Raw genomic sequence first — 19,329 nt, 5'->3', positions numbered from 1 at the left:
ATGTTAGAGTTAAAATGGAGTGTGACCTGAGTTATTCTCTCAGCAGTGCATCTTGGGGATAGAGGAATGATAGCAAATAATAGTGAAAATATTGGTGCCAAAGGATATGATCCCAGTAAAATATGTCTAATTTAGGACTCTATTCATAATAATTTGTGTTTAGGATTTCAAATGTCTCTAGGTCCATGAATTTTCTATACTTGGCCCTGAGCTACTCTTTTCCAAGTTGGATTGACTAGATAGATAGATATTCAGTCCAAATAATAATGGAGGGAATCCAATAAAAATACATAAAACACATTGAATTGAGTGTGTTTATTATTCTAACTTAAAGACAAGCTAATAAACCAAGTTTCCTTTCATCGAGTCAAATGAAAGTTATTCTTTTATAATCAATATGATTCAAATAATTCACATTTTTTCTCCACAGGAGACAGGTGAGAAAGCCATCTGGTGATAATAGGAAAATCAGAGATTTTTATTAATTTATTTTACTGTTTTATTTAAATACCTATATTCATGATTTTTGATAATAAAGTTTTTCAATCATTATATTACATAGAATTTAATGAAATTAAAAATACTATTGTGATCCTATTCCTTTAAATTTGTGACATTTTGGAAAATATATTATTCATATACAAAGATAATTTAGTGGTTTGGTTCATGTGATGATTTTAATAGGCAATTTTACTTTTCTCATTTAAAATCAAAATATCTGTGAACTTAGAAAAACATAATATTCTTCATAATTGTGATTGATATTTGCTTCAGGTTATAATGCAGGATGATGGCCCTGAGAAATTGGACCCCAAGTATTTTGGAGAGTTGCTTGCTGACCTATGTCGTAAGAATACTGATCTATATAACTGCTTATTAGAACATCTGCAGAGAATTGGAGGAAGGTATTGTAAACATATATTTTCTCTCAGTGTTGTAGCTATCAAATATTTTACTACATTCTTATACTTTTTAGATTTTTTAAAGAGAATTTTTAGGTTCACAGAAGAAACACAGTACTCTTAATGGGGCAACTATATGAGTAAAGCTGAGCAGATGTAAGAGTTAATGTCATTTATGAAAATCATTAGACAAAGATCACACAAAACCTTTTGTGATCAGCAAATAACTTTGTATATCTTTTTTGTAAATACTGGGAAGGCAAATCAGCTTCTTGGGCAAGGAACTAAAAATTGCATGAGCATGTCAAAAAGTCAAAAGATAACTGCTTGTAAGTATGTGGAGAAAATGAAACTCTTACACTCTGTTGGTGAGAATGTAAATTGGTAGAGCCATTATGGAAAACAGGATAGTAGAGGTTTCTCAAAAATTAAAAATAGAACAGACATATGATACAGCCATACCAATCTTGGGTATATATCCAAAGGAAATGAAATTAGTGTATCAAAGAGACATCTGCACTTATTTTCATTGCAGGAATGTTCACAATAGCCCAAAAATGGAAACATTCTTGGTGTCTATTAACTAATGAATATATAAAAATTGGGTACATGTGCACAGTGGAATACTATTTAGCCATAAAAATGAAATCTAGCCATTTGTGACAACATGAATAGAACTGGAGATCATTATGTTAAGTGAAATAAGCCAGATACAGAAAGACAAGTACCACATGATCTCCTTCATCAAGGAATCTAAAAGTGCTGATCGAGAGGACAAAGATACTAGGGGAGTTGGAATACAGAAAATTTGATCAATGGGTACTAAGATACAGTTAGGAGCAAGAAACTCATGTATTATTGCACAGTGAGATGACCATAGACAGGAATAATATATTATATATTTCAAAAACTGTAACAAAGGATTTTGAAAGTTTTTAGCACAAAGCGAGGAGATAAATATGTTTACTCTTACTTAAATATTATGCAATATTTAACGTACAGGTACATGTATCAAAACATTACATGATATTCTATAAATGTGTAAAGTTTTTTGGTGTTAATTAAAAACACACATGGTATACTACCACTTGTTTTAAGATATTACATTTATGATATAAGATGTAGTCCCATTGCTAACCTACCACTGTTTATATTCTAATTATGTGTGCTTAATATATAGAAGCTGGTATTTAATATGTACTTAATATATTATATATAAACTTTGTATAATACATTAATTACATATATTATATATTTTACTGCATATAAATGATTAATTAGCATTTATAAAAATACATCAAAATGTTATATAATATTATAAAGAACATCTAATTATGCATTGATGGATAATTATGCATAGATGGAACTAGAACCTATACTCTCGGAACCTTTATTCCTTAGGCAAATCGTTTAACTTTTCAATAATGTGTAATGTCAGGCAAATTGCTTAAGATAGTGCAGACAAATTTAAAGAACTACTAATTATTTGCATTATTAAATTTGAAAAGGATATAGGGTTAGGGCTGATTTTACATTGCTTAAAATTTGCCTCAGAATACTTACTGTTTATATAAAGTATAGAACAGGATACTATTCATATTTTCATTGCCCAAGAGTTTAGAGTATGTGATCTTTGTAAAGCAGCTGCTCAATAAGTTTTATATAATTTGACTTAAATATATTACTGAGCAAGGGAACTTAAATTATTTCATAATTAGTAAACTCCAGAGTAAAGTCTTATAAAATTTTGGTGCTTAAGAGTTTTCATTTGTCAGAAGGCTGTCAATTTCTTTCTCTTTATTGCTCTCCCACTCCTCAATTTCTCTCTCCTTTCTTTCTTTTTTTTCATCATTTCAGTTCTTCTTTTCCAGTAAGTGACATATAGTGAGTCACTCTGTTTTGTTTTTGCCCAGTGATTATATTGTCACCATCCCCAGGGTTAAATGGAGATATAATCCCTACTAATCTTTCCACCTTCCTGATCTGCTCTTTGTTTCCACTTTCTTCCTTTGCTTTGGTCTCTACTCATCTATTTCCAAAATGCAATTCAACAATGAATGAGTTTCAAGGTCAGAATTAAGGAAGGTTGTCTCAAGGAACAATTCTGATTACTGTTTAAAATTCTAAAATTAAACATTATTATTTTTTTTAATTTTTAAAAATTTATATATTAATTGGTACATTTTAGGTGTGCAATACATTTACATTTATCATTAGGTGTTTGTACCTGAACATGATGTATCTTAGTTCTTATTTTTCCCCCATTACCTATGCGCCCTTCACTCCTACCACCCTTCCCTATTTACATAGACTTTGTTTCCGTTTTTTTTTCTTTCTCATAATTTTTCCTTTCCTTTCTTCCCTTTTCCCTTCCCCTCCCGCCACCCCTACCCCTTTGGACCTTTTCCTATTTCAAATTATCAATTATTCATTTTAATCATGTTGGAAACTGAATAAAGAAGATGTGGTTTTTTTAATAAAATGGAGTACTACTCAGCCATAAAGAATGAGAAACTAGAGTCACTTATAGCTAAATGGATGCATATTGAGGCCATACTCTTTAAGTGAAATAAATAGGACACACATGTGTAAATACCGAATAGTATCTCTAGTGTGAGAAACTGAAAGTGTAAATAAAGGTGAAAATGATTAAAACAAATTAAACATTATTTATTGCTCCTTGTTTTTTTATTGTTTTATATTCTTATTTACACAAAGAAGCAAGTGACTAGGGACATGTATATTAAATTGACATTGAAATTGTGAGAAAGAAAGATTAGTATTTTTAAACACAAAATTATCTATTAATACTATCATAAATCCTACAAATATTGAATCAAGGCTTTTGAAGCTTCATTGTGATCCATATTTTTAACTTACTTTAGTGTCAAACATATACATACCATTACTTCAATAAAACACTAAAAATTAGAAGATTTGTTTTTTTGCTAGACCTCCCCACAATTTCTATTTTGAGTAACAAGAACATACTACGTACATGCATGTAAGCAACTGTACCTATATAGTCAGGCCTTTAAAAAATGCAAATTTCAGTTCTTTTTTCAACACTAGCTTGTATATTTTTATAAATATACCTAATAGGTTTTGTGCACTCAGTGGCCCACTTATCTCTGTGAGCAATACAGTATTCGTAAACAATTATTTAAAAAGTAAATGTAGCTCCTAATGAGATAAAAATTCTTATTCTATCTGGTGCTTGCCTGTAACCCCAGCACTCAGAAGGCTGAGGCAGGAAGATAGCCATGAATTGGACTGACCTGGGATACATAGTGAGTTCAACGGCAGCCTGCGCTACATAGTGAAACCCTGTCTCAAAGAAAACAAAAAAAAACTTACTTTAAAATAGTCTCTTTCTGTTAGAATACATACACAGTTTTTCATTTGTTTTTTTTAGAAATATATTCACCATATATATTTTGGCCCAATTCTTTCAACAAGTGTAGAGACAGCAAGTAGATTAAAAAGATTCTCTGTGCCCCTGACAATAATAATGGTAGCCTTTCCCATTTTCACCATTCCAGAAGGAGTAACCTCTAGTTAGTGTTAAAACCACTAACAATTTTCCTAAAGCATTTGGCTCCATAAAAGGCCTCTAAATCCCCATAACCAAACACTCATTTTGATGCCAGAAATTGTATTACCCCACTAAAATTCTGGTCATTTTACGTAAAGCTATGCCTTATGTAAAGATTCAAATACACTTCAGGCCTCTTCACTGCCATAGTGTACATTGAATGAGTTAGTCTTATCTTACACGTTCAAGCTTTTGATTTTAAAAAAGTATAAATAATTTGAAAAGATGGCAGACAAAAGGTGGAATCACCAAAAAATGAAAGTAACACATGGAGAACAAGGAGGTAGAAATAGAGAGAAAGATTATTTTTATTTCATTCATCCAGGTGGCATTTATTGCCAAGCACTGAGGACTTCTACATCTAGCCTCAAATGGACCTGTGGTAATAGGTACACTAATCAATTCTGTATAGTTTATTATTCTATTATTTAGATGTTGTACATTTTCAATAGATCAACTAATGCTGAAAATTTTTAAAATCAAACTTACTAAAAGTGCCATTTTAGATAGTATTATTTTTTACTTGTGATTATAAATTTAATTGGTACTATTGTGATATATCAAAAATATAAAATTAACAGAATAGCATGTATGTATGATCAGTGAACAAATTTTCCTAAGATTGTCTTTTTTGTTATTATTACAGCAAACAAGACTTTGAGTCTACTGATACAGTAAGTACAAAAATATTTAAAATCAAATATAGTAGATTTTGATATTTGACTCCTATTTTAATTTAGTATATTTATTAGGCTGAAAACACAGGTTGGTGAAAGAAATAATTATTATTTTGCCATTAGAATAATATAACCATTAAAATTTTGTAGGGGCTATAAAAAATCATTCACAAAAAAATGTTTCATCAATTGGCAGTTTAGGATTCAATTTTAGCAGAACATTTAAATTTTCCTTGATCACATGTTCTCTGCTTTAGAAAACTGACATTTACATAATCAACTAAATAAACAGCAAATTTAGTTTTAATATGCTTCAAAGCCTTGCATATGCCAGCAACTTGAACTAAATATTTTCTAAGCTATACAAATTTTAAATAATTTCTTTTAATGGAATAAGTAATCAAGTAGAGAAAACTGATTTCAATGCAAGAAAAGTACAATCACATTTTTTGTGTTAATTTTTATCTTAATTCCTTTGTGTTAATACGCTGCATTAATTACAATAACTCAGTAAATCCCAAAGTGTTTTTGAAAGGCACTTATTTCAGCTTCTCACTTAAAATTACTTGAAGCTTACCAACACCGATGTAATAATGTAATCCTTCAAAAGCCATGATAATCCTTTGTAAATTATTAATAAACCCTGTAATATCTTTAATTTTATTTCCCAAAGTTTGCACTATTTAAAGGTTCAGCTTCTAACATACCATATCTATCATGTTAGAAAACTTCTAGTTGTTGAGATAGATACATTAAATGATGTGTTTAATGGAATTTAGTAGACTATTTTTAAATTGCCCTTTTTTCAGCTCTAAGGACTGAACCCAGGCCTTGTGCATGCTAGGCAAGCAAGCATTCTGCCATTCAGCTACATCCCTAACTAACCTTAAATTGTTTTTTAAAAATAAAAAAGAAACATTTGATTGGTTTCCTGAAGTATTTTCCAAAAAATGACTAGAAGTCAGGGTTCTTTACATGTGAATATAATAAAATTAATTTCTTAAAAATAGAACAATGAAGTTTCTCGCAACTATTCCTCAAACATTTACTCTAAATGTCCTTTAAAAATGTGCCTTATTATTTAAAATTCTGTGGATGGATGACCCTAAGATTTAAAAAAAATGAATGTGTTCAATAGATAAACCTCTATTTCCTTACAGTCAGAAGACATTGAGTCATTGATTCCTAAAGGATTGTCAGAATTTACAAAACAGCAAATTCGCTATATTCTACAGGTGAGATCAACATTAAAAATATCTTATATTATGCCTCTTAATTATGAACAGAAAGTCACAAATAAAATAAGTCATGTTTCACAAGGGTTAATTATACTTTAATTGCAGTACAGTTTACCTAGGCCATCAAAAACTAGTACTGAACAATTAAAATTCAGGAAGTCATTCCAGAAATACTTTATTAATCTCTGCTGTGGAATGTGTTTATTAACTTTTCAGTGCTTTAATACTATCTGACCCTAACTTATAATCTTTGCTATTCTCTATTTCATTCCAAACTCTACACAATACTATCCGACACCAACACTGGAAATAAGAGATGGAAAGGCCAAAAATGCCTTGCTTTTCCTAAGTTGTAGAAGGCTAGAGACCAGTGAAATAGCAGCTTATCCCATGAAGAAGGTAGAGGCAATAGATCAAAACAGCTACCAAGGAAATACTGTATGACTAAAAAGAAGAGTACCTGTATTTGCAAGAAAACATTCTACAAATAATTGTTTTATCTGATACGGCCGGTGTCTAATTTGATATTTGTCCTTAGACATTTGTTGATCATCCAAGTATTGACCATGGTGATGCATTTTTCTTTTCTTTTTTTACCTTTTTATTTTATTGGTACATTTTAGATATACATAATGATAGCATCCATCATAGGGAATTTGTACTTGTATGTATGATGTATTTTTCAAACCTATATATTTTTAACGGAATATGGTATCATAAAGAGATGGTGGTATGGGAACATATATGCTTCTTAGAACTTTAATCTTAGGAGAATCCTGGATATTTTTCTTTTTGCATAAATTTTTTATTGGTACATTTTAGGTATACAATATGTTTACATTTATCGTTGGGTACTTGTACCTGTACATGATGTATTATCTTGCTTCTTATTTTTTTCCCCATGCCCTGTGATCCCTTCACCCCTCCATGCTTCCCTATTTACAAAGACTTTATTTCCATTTTTTCTTTTTCTTATACTTTTTCCTTTCCCTTCTTTCCTAACCCTTCCCTTCCCACTTCTCCTACCCATTGGGACCTTTTCTTCCTATTTCAAATTATCAATTATTCATTTTAATCCTTATTTACCTTTTAGTTTCTCATACCAGAGAAACTATTTGGTATTTACACATGTGTGTCCTATTTATTTCACTTAAGAGTATAGCCTTGATATGCATCCATTTAGCTACAAAAGTCTCTACTTTCTCATCCTTTTGGCTAAGTAGTACTCCATTTTATAAAAAATCCACATCTTTTTTATCCAGCTTCCAGGTGATGGGCACTTGGGCTGTTTCCAAGCTTTAGCTATGACAAACTGTGCCGCTATAAACATGGGTGCACAAATATCACTGTGGTATGTTTCTTTTAATTCTTTTGGGAAGATACCCAGCAGGGGAATACCTGGGTCAAATGGGACCTCTAGTCCTAGTTCTTTGAGTTATCTCCATACTGATTCCACAGTGGTTGCACCAGTCTGCACTCCCACCATCAATGGAGGAGAGTTCCTTTCTTCTCACACCCCCACCAGCATTTGTTATTGGTTGATTTCTTGATAGCAGCCATTCTTTTTGGGGTGAGGTGGAATCTCTGTGTTGTTTTCATCTGCATCTCTCGAATGACCAGTGATGTTGAACATTTTTTCATATATTTATTTGCTGCTTTTACTTCTTTGTCTGAGAAATGTCTGCTCATTTAAGATGCCCATTTTTGAACTGGGTCGTTAAATTTGGGGGGTCTGACTTTTTTCAGTTCTTTACGTATTCCAGATAGTAGTCCTTTGTCTGAGGTACAGCTGCTAAAATTTTTTTCCGACATTGTAGGTTGTCTGTTAGCTCTGTTGGTGGTTTCTCTTGCAGTGCAGAAGCTTTTTAATAAGATGAGATCCCAGTTGTTGATTCTTTGTGCTAGTTCCCATGCTACTGAGATTTTGTTCATGAAGTCTTTTCCTATGCCAATGTCTTAAAGAGTTCTGCCTAACTTATCTTCCAGCAAGTTTAGTGATTCTGTTTTAATATTTAAATCTTTAATCTACTTCAATCTTAGTTTAGTGCATGGTGATAGATATGAGTCTACTTTTAATCTTTGGCAGATTGAAATCCAATTTTTCCAACACCATTTATTAAATAGGCTATCTTTCCTCCAATGATGGTGGTTGGCTCCTTTGTCAAAGATGAGGTGGCTGAGTATGTCTGGAGTTGTTTCTGGATTTTCTAATCTATTCCACTGATCCTTGGGTCTGTTTCTTTGCCAGTACCATGCTGGGTTTTTTTAGTTCTTTTTTTGGTACATTTTAGGTATACAATTCGTTTACATTTATCATTGGGTGTTTGTACCTCTACGTGATATATCTTGGTTCTTATTTTTTTCCCCATTACCTATGCACCCTTCACCCCCTCCACCCTTCCCTATTTACCTAGATTTCATTTCCATTGTTTTTTCTTTTCTCATAGCTTTTCCTTTCTCTCTTTTCCTTTCCCCTTCCCCTCCCTTCACTCCTTCATCTTTGGTACCATGCTGTTTTTATCACAGTAGTTTTGTAGTATAGTTTCAAGTTGGGGATTATGATAGGCCCAGCCATGTCTCTTGCTTAGAATTGCTATTGGTATTCTAGGTCTAATCTGGTTCCAAATGAATTTTTGGATTGTTTTCTCTAGTTCTGTGAAGTATGTTGTGGGAATTTCAATTGACATTGCATTAAATCTATATAGCAATTTTGGAAGTATGATCATTTTCACTATATTGGTTCTTACTACCCAGGAACAAGGGATATCTTTCCATTTTCTTATATCCTCTTTGATCTCTTTTTTCAGAGTGCTGCAGTTTTCAGCATAGAGGTCTTTTGCCTCCTTTGTTAGATTGATTCCTAGATATTGCATTGTTTGGATGCTATTGTGAAAAGAATTGTTTCCCTAATTTGTCTCTCACTGAGACTGTCATTTGTGTACAAGAAGGCTATTGTATTTTGAGTGTTCACCCTGTATCCAGCTACTCTATTGAATCTGTCAATTAAGTCTTGAAGTCTCTTGGAAGAGTTTTTTGGGTCTTCTATGTAAAGTATCATATCGTCAGCAAATAATGACAGTTTAACTTCTTCCTTTCCTATCTTTATTCCTCTTATTTCTTTCTATTTTCTAATTGCTGTGGCTAATGTTTCCAGAACTATGTTGAACAGGAGTGGTGATAGTGGACATCCTTATCTTGTTCCTGATTTCAGAGTGAAAGTTTTCAATTTTTTACCATTAAGTATGATGTTGGCCATTGGTTTTTCATAGATAGCCTTAATCAGGTTGAGATAAAGACCTTCTATTCCAATTTTCCATAGGGTTTTTATGATGAATGTGTGTTGGATTTTGTCAAATGCCTTTTCTGCATCTATTGAGATGATCGTATGGTTTTTATCCTTGGGTCTGTTAATATAGTGTATTACATTTATTGATTTACATATGTTTTACCATCCTTGCATTCCTGGGATAAAACAAACTTGGTCAGGGTGTATGATCTTCTTGATGACCCTCTGTATTCTGTTCACCAGTATCTTGTTGAGGATTTTCACATCTATATTCATTATTGAGATTGGCCTGTAGTTCTCTTTTTGGGTTGGATCTTTCCCTGGTTTTGGATGCAAAGTCACACTTGCTTCCGGGAATGAATTTGGAAGCCCTGCTTCCCTTTCAATTTCCTTGATGAGTTTAAAGAGTAATGGTGATAGTTCTTCTTTAAATGTCTTGTAGAATTCAGCAGTACAGCCATGAGGACCTGGGCTTTTCTTTTTTGGTAAATTTTTTATTACATTTTCAATTTCATTCATTGTAATTGAGGTGTTTAGAATACCTACATCTTCTTCATTTACCTTTGGCAATTCATATGTATCTAGGAATCTGTCCATTTCTTCTGTGTTTTCCATTTTATTAGAGTACAGGTTCTCAGGGTAGGTATTGATGATCCTCTGGATTTCTGCTGGATCTGTTGTGACCTCTCCTTGTTCATTTTAATTGCATGGATTTGAGCATTTTCTTTCCTTTTTTGATAAGGTTGGCTAAAGGTTTATTGATTTTATTTATTCTTTCAAAAAACCAACTCTTTGATTCATTGTTTTTTGTATTGTTTTCTTAATCTCCATTGCATTGATTTCTGCTCTGATCTTTATAATTTCCTCTCTTGTATGAGTTTTGGATTTGTTATGCTCTACTTTTTGTAGGACCTTGAGGTTCTGCATTAGGTTATTTGTCTGAGTTCACTCTGTTTTCCTAATATGGGCATTGACTGCTATGAATTTCCCACATAGAACTGCTTTCATTGTGTCCCATAGATTCCTTATGTTGTACTGGCATTATCATTTACTTGTAGAAACTGTTTAAATTCTTCTTTAATTTCCTCTGTGAACTATTTTTTGTTCAGGAGGGTGTTATTCAATTTCCATGTGTTTGTTGGGGTTTTGTGGTTTCTTATGTTATTGATCTCCAATTTTATTGCACTATGGTCTGATAATATACAGGGGGTAATTTCAATTCTTTTACATTTACTTAAACATGTCCTGTGACCTAGCATATGGTCTATTCTGGGGAATGACCCATGTGCAGCTGAAAAGAATGTGTATTCCAATTTTGTGGGGTGGAATACTCTGTAAACATCTATTAAGTCCATTTGTTCAATAGCTTGGTTCAGTTCTAGAATTTCCTTGTTAATTTTTTGTCTAGATGATCTGTCTATTTGTGATAGTGGGGTATTGAGGTCCCAGACTACAATTGCATTAGTGCTTATTTGGTTTTTCATGTCAATTAATATTTGTTTTGTATAGTTGGGGGCATTCGTATTTGGTGCATATATATTTATGATTGTCATCTCTTCCTCTTGGATTGTTCTCTTCACACAGATATAGTGAACATCTTTGTCTCTCTTAATTGGTTTTGGTTTGAAATCTACTCTGTCTGCAAATAAGATTGCTATTGCTGCTTTTTTCTGGGCTCCTGTCATGTGGAGAAGTGTTTTCCATCCTTTTATTTTCAGTCTGTAAATTTCTTTTTGAGTTAGGTGTGTTTCTTGTATACAGCATATTGTTGGATTTTGCTTCTTAATTCATTCTGTCAGTCTATTTCGTTTGATTGATGAATTGAGGCCATTACATTGATAGTTATCATTGATAGATATTGGCTCATCCTTGTCATGATGTTTTACTAGTTTTGGCTCTTTTTTTCCCCCCTTTCCCTTGAGTTTCTTGCCTTGCCTGGTGGCTTCCCTCTGTTGGGCCTCATGGAGATGTGACCTTCATTGTTTTTTTCTAGGATATTGTTTAGAATTGTTTGGAGCACTGGTTTGGTGCTCATGAAATTTCTCAGGTGTTCTTTGTCGTGGAAGAATCTAATTTCCCCATTAATTCTGAAAGATAATTTTGCAGGATACAACAGTCTAGGTTGGAAGTTATTTTCTTTTAGGGCTTGAATACTTCAGTCCAGGATCTCCTTGACTTGAGGGTTGTATTGAGAAGTCTGCTGTGATTCTGATGGGCTTTGCTTTGTAGGTGATTTGTTTCTTTTCTCTTAACTGCTTGTAGGATTTTGTTCTCCTGTTGGGGTTTTGGGATGTTGACTATTATATATGTAGGTGTAGATTTATTTTGATCGTGGCTAGTTGGAGTTCTAAATGCCTCACTTATCTATGTCCAATTCTCTATCTCTGGAAGTTGTCTACTATTAATTTTGTGAACAGTTTTTTATGTCAGTTGTACTTTCTCCTGCTTTTTGGTGGACTCAGCAGTCTTATGTTATTCTTCTTTGCATCATCTAGCAGCTGCTGTATTGATTTCTTGTGGTCTCTTACTATTTGGAAGAAATCTCTGTTTTTATAGTCCTTAGCCACAATACTGTCTTCAATATCTGATATTCAGTCTACACATTCCTTTAATGTGCTGTACATACTTTCAATGGAGTTTTTAATCTCCAGGATATCTGTTTGAATCTGTTTCATGGATTCCATTTCTTTCTTATTTTGGGCAATCATTGTCTCCATTTCTTTCTTATGCTGGACATTCATGGCTTCCAGCATGTTTCTGAGCTCATCTATTTTTTTTGTCTGTTTTTGTTCTAGAGCCTCTAATCATGTCTTTCACTCTGCTCACCATCTCTGTAGTTATCTGGGAAATTATTTCTGTTTTGAACTTTTCTAGAGCCTCATTCATCTGTTTTGTTACTTCCTGTGCTATCAGTTCAGGGTGTCCAGGTGGTTGATTATCAGACTTTTCTACCTCATTTCCCCCAGAATTTGCTTTTGGTTGGGTGGAAGTCTTGAGTTTGTGCTTTGCTTAAATGTCTTCTCATTTTTGTTTTTTGGGGGATTTTTTGTTTTGTTTTGTTTTTTTGGTACTGGGGATTGAACTCAGGTCCTTGTGCTTGCGCAGCAGGCGCCGAAACCACTGAGTTAAATCCCCGGCCCTCATTTTTGTTTTTTGTACTGTCCTTGTTTTAATTCCTAGGTTGATACTTCAAAATTGCTTATTGTAAGTATCTTTGTTTCTTGTATTTAGAATCCTTATGAAATGATTTCTTCTGAGAAGTGTCTTCCAGATATAGCTGGTCTTTAGCTTTTGCGTCTCTAATGACTCTGAGGCTATCTCATTTTCATTATACCAGGAAAGACAACTGACTAGATCAATCACAACACCTTAGCCCAAGTGATACAATCAGCAACACCATAACGTGAAGCACAGCTTAGAAAATGACAATTTGTGGTAGTTATTAATCTAGCTCCTTTAACTGTTCAAATTAAATCAAAATCGAGGACTAACCTAATATATGTTTATACTGAATAAACTCTTCAATATAGCAACTTTACCCTTCGGGATGGGGAGTTAAAAGGAGTTGGGGAGGGAGGGATAGATAGGTAGAAGGATCAGGAAATGTTAGCAGTGAGGCCAGAGGACAGAGGAAGATCATGCAAACTCTAAGAAACTGTTGAAGACAAGAGGAAAAGACAGAATGAAAGAACAAAGACGAGAACAGAACAAACTAACAGCAATAGGGAGGCTAAAAACTGTATTTACTTTCCTTTAAAACTAATGACAATTGAGAGAAAGAAAAAGAGAAGAAAATAAAAATAAAGAAGAAATCCGAATTAGGGCCAGAACAGGAACAAAAAAGGACATGAAGACAATGTGGGACAGCCAGAGAACGAGTGAGAGAGAGAGAGAGAATGAAAAGAGATAAGAAAGAAATAAAAATTTGAAAAGAGTAGAAACAAATAAAAATTAAAAATAAGACCAAAAAAGTGTTGAAAATAACAAATGAAAAATAAAAATGAAGGTCCTCTTTCTGGGTCTGTCTCTGCTGTCACAATAGACATCGTGGGCAGCTGTGTGCAGATGTAAGTCAATGAGTCTCAGCAAGCCACTAGCAGACTTGTGAGATTCATGCAGATTTCTGGCTGCAAGTCCCAAGTTGAGCTCCCTGTCCTCTTGCAGGGTTGAACTCTATAATGTTCTACTGCAGGTTCCAGCTGCCCTTCCCCTGAAGATAGTCCAGGTTCCCATGGGAGCTGATGATCCCTCCAACTTACCCAGTACGGTGGTCTGGTGTGCCTTTATTGAAGAGATTCTCTTCACTTTTCCAGTGGGCTTCAGTTTTTAATCAAGGAGCCTAAGAGAGACCCTCTTTCTGTTGTTCACTTCTGCTCTATCTTCTGGAGCTCAGGACAATGGCCTTTATGACCCCCTGTGCTTCTGTCTTGTGGAACCAGGTAGTGGCTGTGCCAGGAGGCCAGGGGGGCAGGCTATAGGTTCCTGCAGGACTATGCTGGTGGCTCGGGGGGGTGGGCGGGGTGGGTCCAGGGCAGGATGGAGCCGGGCTCCACATGGCTGGCAGAGGTCCTCACCGTCCGCTGGCTCCATCCTGGATATTTTATCTGAAAAGGGGATGCCCATCCAAAGTGTGTTCAAAGCTTCTTTCTTTGAACAACATATTTAAGAATTTTTACATGTAAATTCATGAAAGACATTGATTTTTAGTTTTACTCTTTTTAATATCAAGGTAGTACTAAGTTTATAAAAAGAATTGAGAATTACTTCTGCCTTTTCAAGTTTCCAGAAAAGACTTGAGATTTACTATTAATTTTAACTTAAACATTTGACAGAGTTCTCTAGTCTGAAGACCATTCTTGTTTTCCAATATAAACAATTAGTGTTATAAATTTCCCTCCTTGCACTTGAGCTATGTCCTGCAAATTTTGTTGTGTTTTTTTCATTTTATTTCAGTTCTGTATATTTTTATTTTTTTCAGACTTCTACATTCACTTATGGATTTTTAAAAATGTTTATGGTTTAGTTTCAAAGTATATATGGATTTCCCTGATGTTTTTTGGTATTGATTTCTAGTTTGATCCCATTAGGTCAAATAACTTACTGGGAGATCAAATACTTTAAAAGAGTTAAGTTTTGCTTTATGAATTAGGATATGGTATATCTAGGTATATGTTCCAGGCGTACCTGTAAATCCTGTGTGCTCTATTGGGTGGAGTATTCTTTTGTTGTTGGTTTTGTTGATGGACATATAGGCCATTTTCAAAATTAGCTATCATGAATTATGCTGCTATAAACATGGGTAGGCATATATCACTGTAATGTGATGTCTTTAACTCTTTTTGGAATACACTTAGAAGAGGTATAGCTAAGTTGAACGGAATTTATATTTTTAATTTTTTGAAGAATCTCCATACTGATATCTATAGTGGTTGTACTAGTTTACATTCTCACCAACAATGTAGACGGGTTCCTTTTTCCCCACAATCTCACCAACATTATTCGTTTTTGATTTCTTGATAATTGTCATTCTTTCTATAGTAAAATAGAATCCAAGTGTTGTTGTGATTTGCATTGCTCTAATAGCCAAAGACGCAGCACATTTTTTCATGTACCTACTGGCCATGTACCTTCTGGGAAGTACATTCATTTCAACCCATTTTTTGATTGGTTCTTTTTTTATTTAGTGTCTAACTCTTTTATTTCTTTGTATATTCTAGATATCAGTTCTCTATCTCAGGAGTAGCTGGCAAATTTTCTTTCCCATTTTGTAGGTTATCTCTTCACTCTGTTGGTTGTTTCCTCTAGTTACTATGTATAACATTTTTAATTTGATATAATCTCATTTGTTGATTCTTGATGTTATTTTTGTACATTTAGGGTTCTGTTCAGAAAATCCTTGCCTCAGCGTATATGTTCAAGAGTTTTACCTACATTTTCTCCCAGCAAACTTAGTGTTTCTCTGTTCTTATATCTAGATGTTTCATCCATTTTGATTTCATTTTAGTTCACAGTGAGAGATATAGGTCTAGATTCATTTTTCTGTATGCAGATAACCAGTTTTCTTAGTGTATTTCCCCCAAAATAAGACTGGGTCTTATATTAATTTTTGCTCCAAAAGATACAGTAGGGCTTATTTTCAGAGGATGTCTTATTTTTATATACATCAGTCTACATTTATTCATGTACAAAAATCTACATTTATTCAAATACAGTCATGTCATCCTCTGGAACATTGTCATAACTCTCCAAACCTCAAATTCTGGCCTGAATTTTTGCAACTCCATTTCCTGTAGGGCCATTGGCTCCAATCTCTCCTGTTCAGGAATAGAGCTACCCTTAAATGAGCACTTTGTGTCCATATAGCCTGCTCATAGTTCATTGGAAACAGCTGTCAATGATTTTAGCCCATGGGTTCTTCACCCAAGTAATAACCCCTTGCAGGCTAGGCTTCACAAAGTTTCCATTAAATCAATTATTAATTGAAGATTTACGAGAAAGGAGCAGTAACAAAAATGATGATAATTAAGGATGATGTTTGACACAAAAACAACAAAAAATTGTAGGGACCAAAATTCAGAAAATATCTCTTTATTTCACATGAGTGCATTGAGTACATCCATTATAACACACAATGTATTGAACTGTGAAGATTCATATTAGACACAACCATGTCTATTTGTTACCAAGTGTGCATGTTATTTGTGCATTGTGTCTGTATTTCAATTGGTCATCTGGCAATAATTCTCAAGTTCATCTGTTTACATAGGAGTTTACTTCTTGCCCAAAGGTACCCCCATGGATACTTATAAATACTTAATTACAATTTATATTATCATTTAAGTATTAATGTCAATGATATTATTTACTCATTTAATTAGATATTAATATTATTACAGTGAACCTTTGACTTAAGAACTAAATTCATTCATGAGGGCTGGCTGTAACTCAAGTTGGTCAATTAAAAGCTCAGGATCCTCTACACAGCCTTCAATCTCTCTCCTGTGTATAGGCAGATCTCAATGTACTTAGATATTGGCCCAGTATTACTCAATTAACCCCACACAGGAAAGGATATTGTATTGTTCCTTCCAGAATTCTTTAAGGGTTAAATCTGTATCTGAGACCATCTGGAAGCACAAGCGGCCAGCATTATGGTCACAACTCAAAACTTTGGTCGTAACTTAAAAACTAAAATTCCAGTCACAACCCAAGTAGTTTGTATGTCAGACTGGTTGTAACTCGAGGATCTACTGTTTATAATTTAGTACTTCCAACATCTATTGCAAAAGACATATTAAATGCATCTGTCTGGCTGATGATATTAAGTGGGGCTTGTTTTGGGAGTAAGGCTTATATTACAAGCATTCTGAAAAATCACACTCGAGCTTATTCTCCAGTTAGGTCTTATTTGCAGGGAAAGACAGTAGAACAATTTGATAAACAGACTGTCTTTTCTCCACTGTGTTTTTGGAACCTTTGTTGAAAATCAGATGCCTGAAAGAGCCTGGGGTTTTTGATGCTTCTTCAGTTATATTCCATTGACAAACATCTATGTTTTTGTGTCAGTACCATGTTATTTTTATCACTTTAGCTTTGTAATAGAAATTGCAATCCAGGATTGTAATGACTCTTGCTTTGCTGTTGTTGGTCAGGATTGCTTTGGCTGTTCTTTTTCTCTTCTGGTTCCATGTAAATTTTAGAATTTTTTCTACTTCTGTGAAAAATGCTATTGATTTTTTGGAATTCCATTAAATCTATATATCATTTTTGTAATATTGCCATTTTGACAATATTGGTTCTGCATATCCAGGAATAGGGGTATTCCTTTCATTTTCTAATGTTCTCTTCAATCTCAGACTACTATAGTTTTCCTTATACAGGTATTTCATCTCCTTGGTTAGGTTAATTTCTAAGTATTTAATATTTTGAAGGTATTAGGAATAGGTTTATTTTCTGGTGGGCTAATTGTTGGCATACAGAAATGCTACTAAGTTTTGTGTATTTAATTTGTATCCTGCTACATTGCTGAATTTGTTTATTAGATTTAGAGTCTTTTGGTGCAGTCTTTTAAATCTTTGATATAGAAAACAAGTCATCTGTGAATAAAAATAGCTTGAATTTTTTCCTATATGTATCAATTTATTTCTTTCTCTTGCCTGATTGCTCTGGCTAAAATTTCAAGTATTATTTTGAACAGGCTTGGTGAGAGGGGACAGCCTTCTTTATTCCTGATATTACAAGGAATCCTCTGACTTTTCCTCCACTTAGTATGAGGTTGACAATGGATTTGTCTTAAATGGCTTTTATAAGCTTGGGATAAGGTCAGTCCATTTTACCAGTTTTCATCAAGTTTTTTTTTATCATGAATGGTTGTTTGATTTTGTTGAAGGAGTTTTCTGCATCTATTGAAATGATCATGTGATTTATATCCTTGTTTCTATTTGTGTGATGTATTACATTTATAGATTTACCTATTTTGAACCATCTTGGCATCTCCTGGATGAAACCAACTTGGCCATGATGCATGGTTTAATAATTTGTTGAATTCTCTTTATAGATACCTTACTGAGGATTTTTGCATCTATGATCATTAATATTTGCCTATAGTTTTCTTTTTTTGTTCAATTCTTTTCTGGTTTTGTTGTTGGAATAATCCTAGTATCCAGGAATGAGTTCAGCAATATTCCTTGCCTTTCAATTTAATGGAAGAGTTTGAGGAATATTGTCATTAGATATTCTGGGCAATTATGGTAGAATTCTCTGGTACATCTATTAGGTCCTAGACTTTCCTTGGTTTGTATGTTTTTATTCTTGCCTCTATTTCACTGCTTGAAATTGATCTATTTGGGGTTGGTCCAGTTACATAATTCATGTATGTTTAGGAATTTCTCAGTTTTTTCTAGGTTCTCCAATTTCTTGTAATATAAGTTTTTGAAGTAGTTTCTTTCTTTTTTTTTTTTTTTTGGTACCTGGGATCGAACTTGGGACCTTGCGCTTTCGAGGCAGGCACCAGAACCACTGAGCTAAATCCCCGGCCCCTGAAGTAGTTTCTTATAATCCTTTGGATTTTGGCAATATCCATTATGATTTCACCTTTTTCCTTTTTAATTGCATTGATATGGTTTTTTTTCTCTCTTCTTTTGGTAAGTTTTGCTTATCAATTTTGTTTATTCTTTCCAAAAACCAACTCTTTGATCCTTTGTATATTTTTAGTCTCATTTTCATTAATATCCACTCTGATCTTTACAATTTGTTTTCTTCTACTAGTTTTGGATTTAGATTGTTCTTGTATTTCTAGGACCTGGTGATGTACTGTTAGGTTACTTATTTGGGAATGCTCTATTCTAATAATATGTACATTAAAAGGTATAACCTTCCCTCTTAGGACAGCTTTCATTGTATCCCACAAGTTTTGGTGTGTTGTGCTTCCATTGTCATTTGATTCTAGGACCTTTTAAATTTCTTCCCTGATTTCTCCTCTATGATTTATTGATTGCTCAATAATGTATATTTAATCTCCATGCTTCTGCTTTGTTTTCATGGTTAATTTTGCTTTTAATTTCTAGTTTTATTCAGCTGTGATATGATAGCATGGAGAGGAATATTTCCATTCTTTTGGGTTCATTAAAGC

At 33.5% G+C, this 19,329-nt stretch overlaps 1 protein-coding gene across 3 annotated transcripts in view; it reads left to right on the top strand.

Annotated features, from left to right (window-relative positions):
- Pof1b (POF1B actin binding protein) overlaps positions 1-19,329 on the top strand; it is a 99,535-nt gene that overhangs the window by 60,009 nt on the left and 20,197 nt on the right. For all 3 annotated transcript variants that reach the window (XM_004868874.4, XM_004868875.4, XM_004868873.4), the window contains exons 7-9: positions 775-905; positions 5,144-5,171; positions 6,335-6,409. In XM_004868874.4, the coding sequence (XP_004868931.1) occupies positions 775-905; positions 5,144-5,171; positions 6,335-6,409 (234 nt within the window). The remainder of the gene's footprint in view (positions 1-774; positions 906-5,143; positions 5,172-6,334; positions 6,410-19,329) is intronic.

The sequence above is a fragment of the Heterocephalus glaber genome, unplaced genomic scaffold, assembly GCF_053883595.1.
Source record: "Heterocephalus glaber isolate CG9 unplaced genomic scaffold, H.glaber_assembly_v1.0 deba00001613, whole genome shotgun sequence".
In the NCBI taxonomy this organism is placed as follows: Eukaryota; Metazoa; Chordata; class Mammalia; order Rodentia; family Bathyergidae; genus Heterocephalus; species Heterocephalus glaber.
Note: the sequence above shows the minus strand (reverse complement) of the source record. Positions and strands in the feature narration are given on the sequence as shown.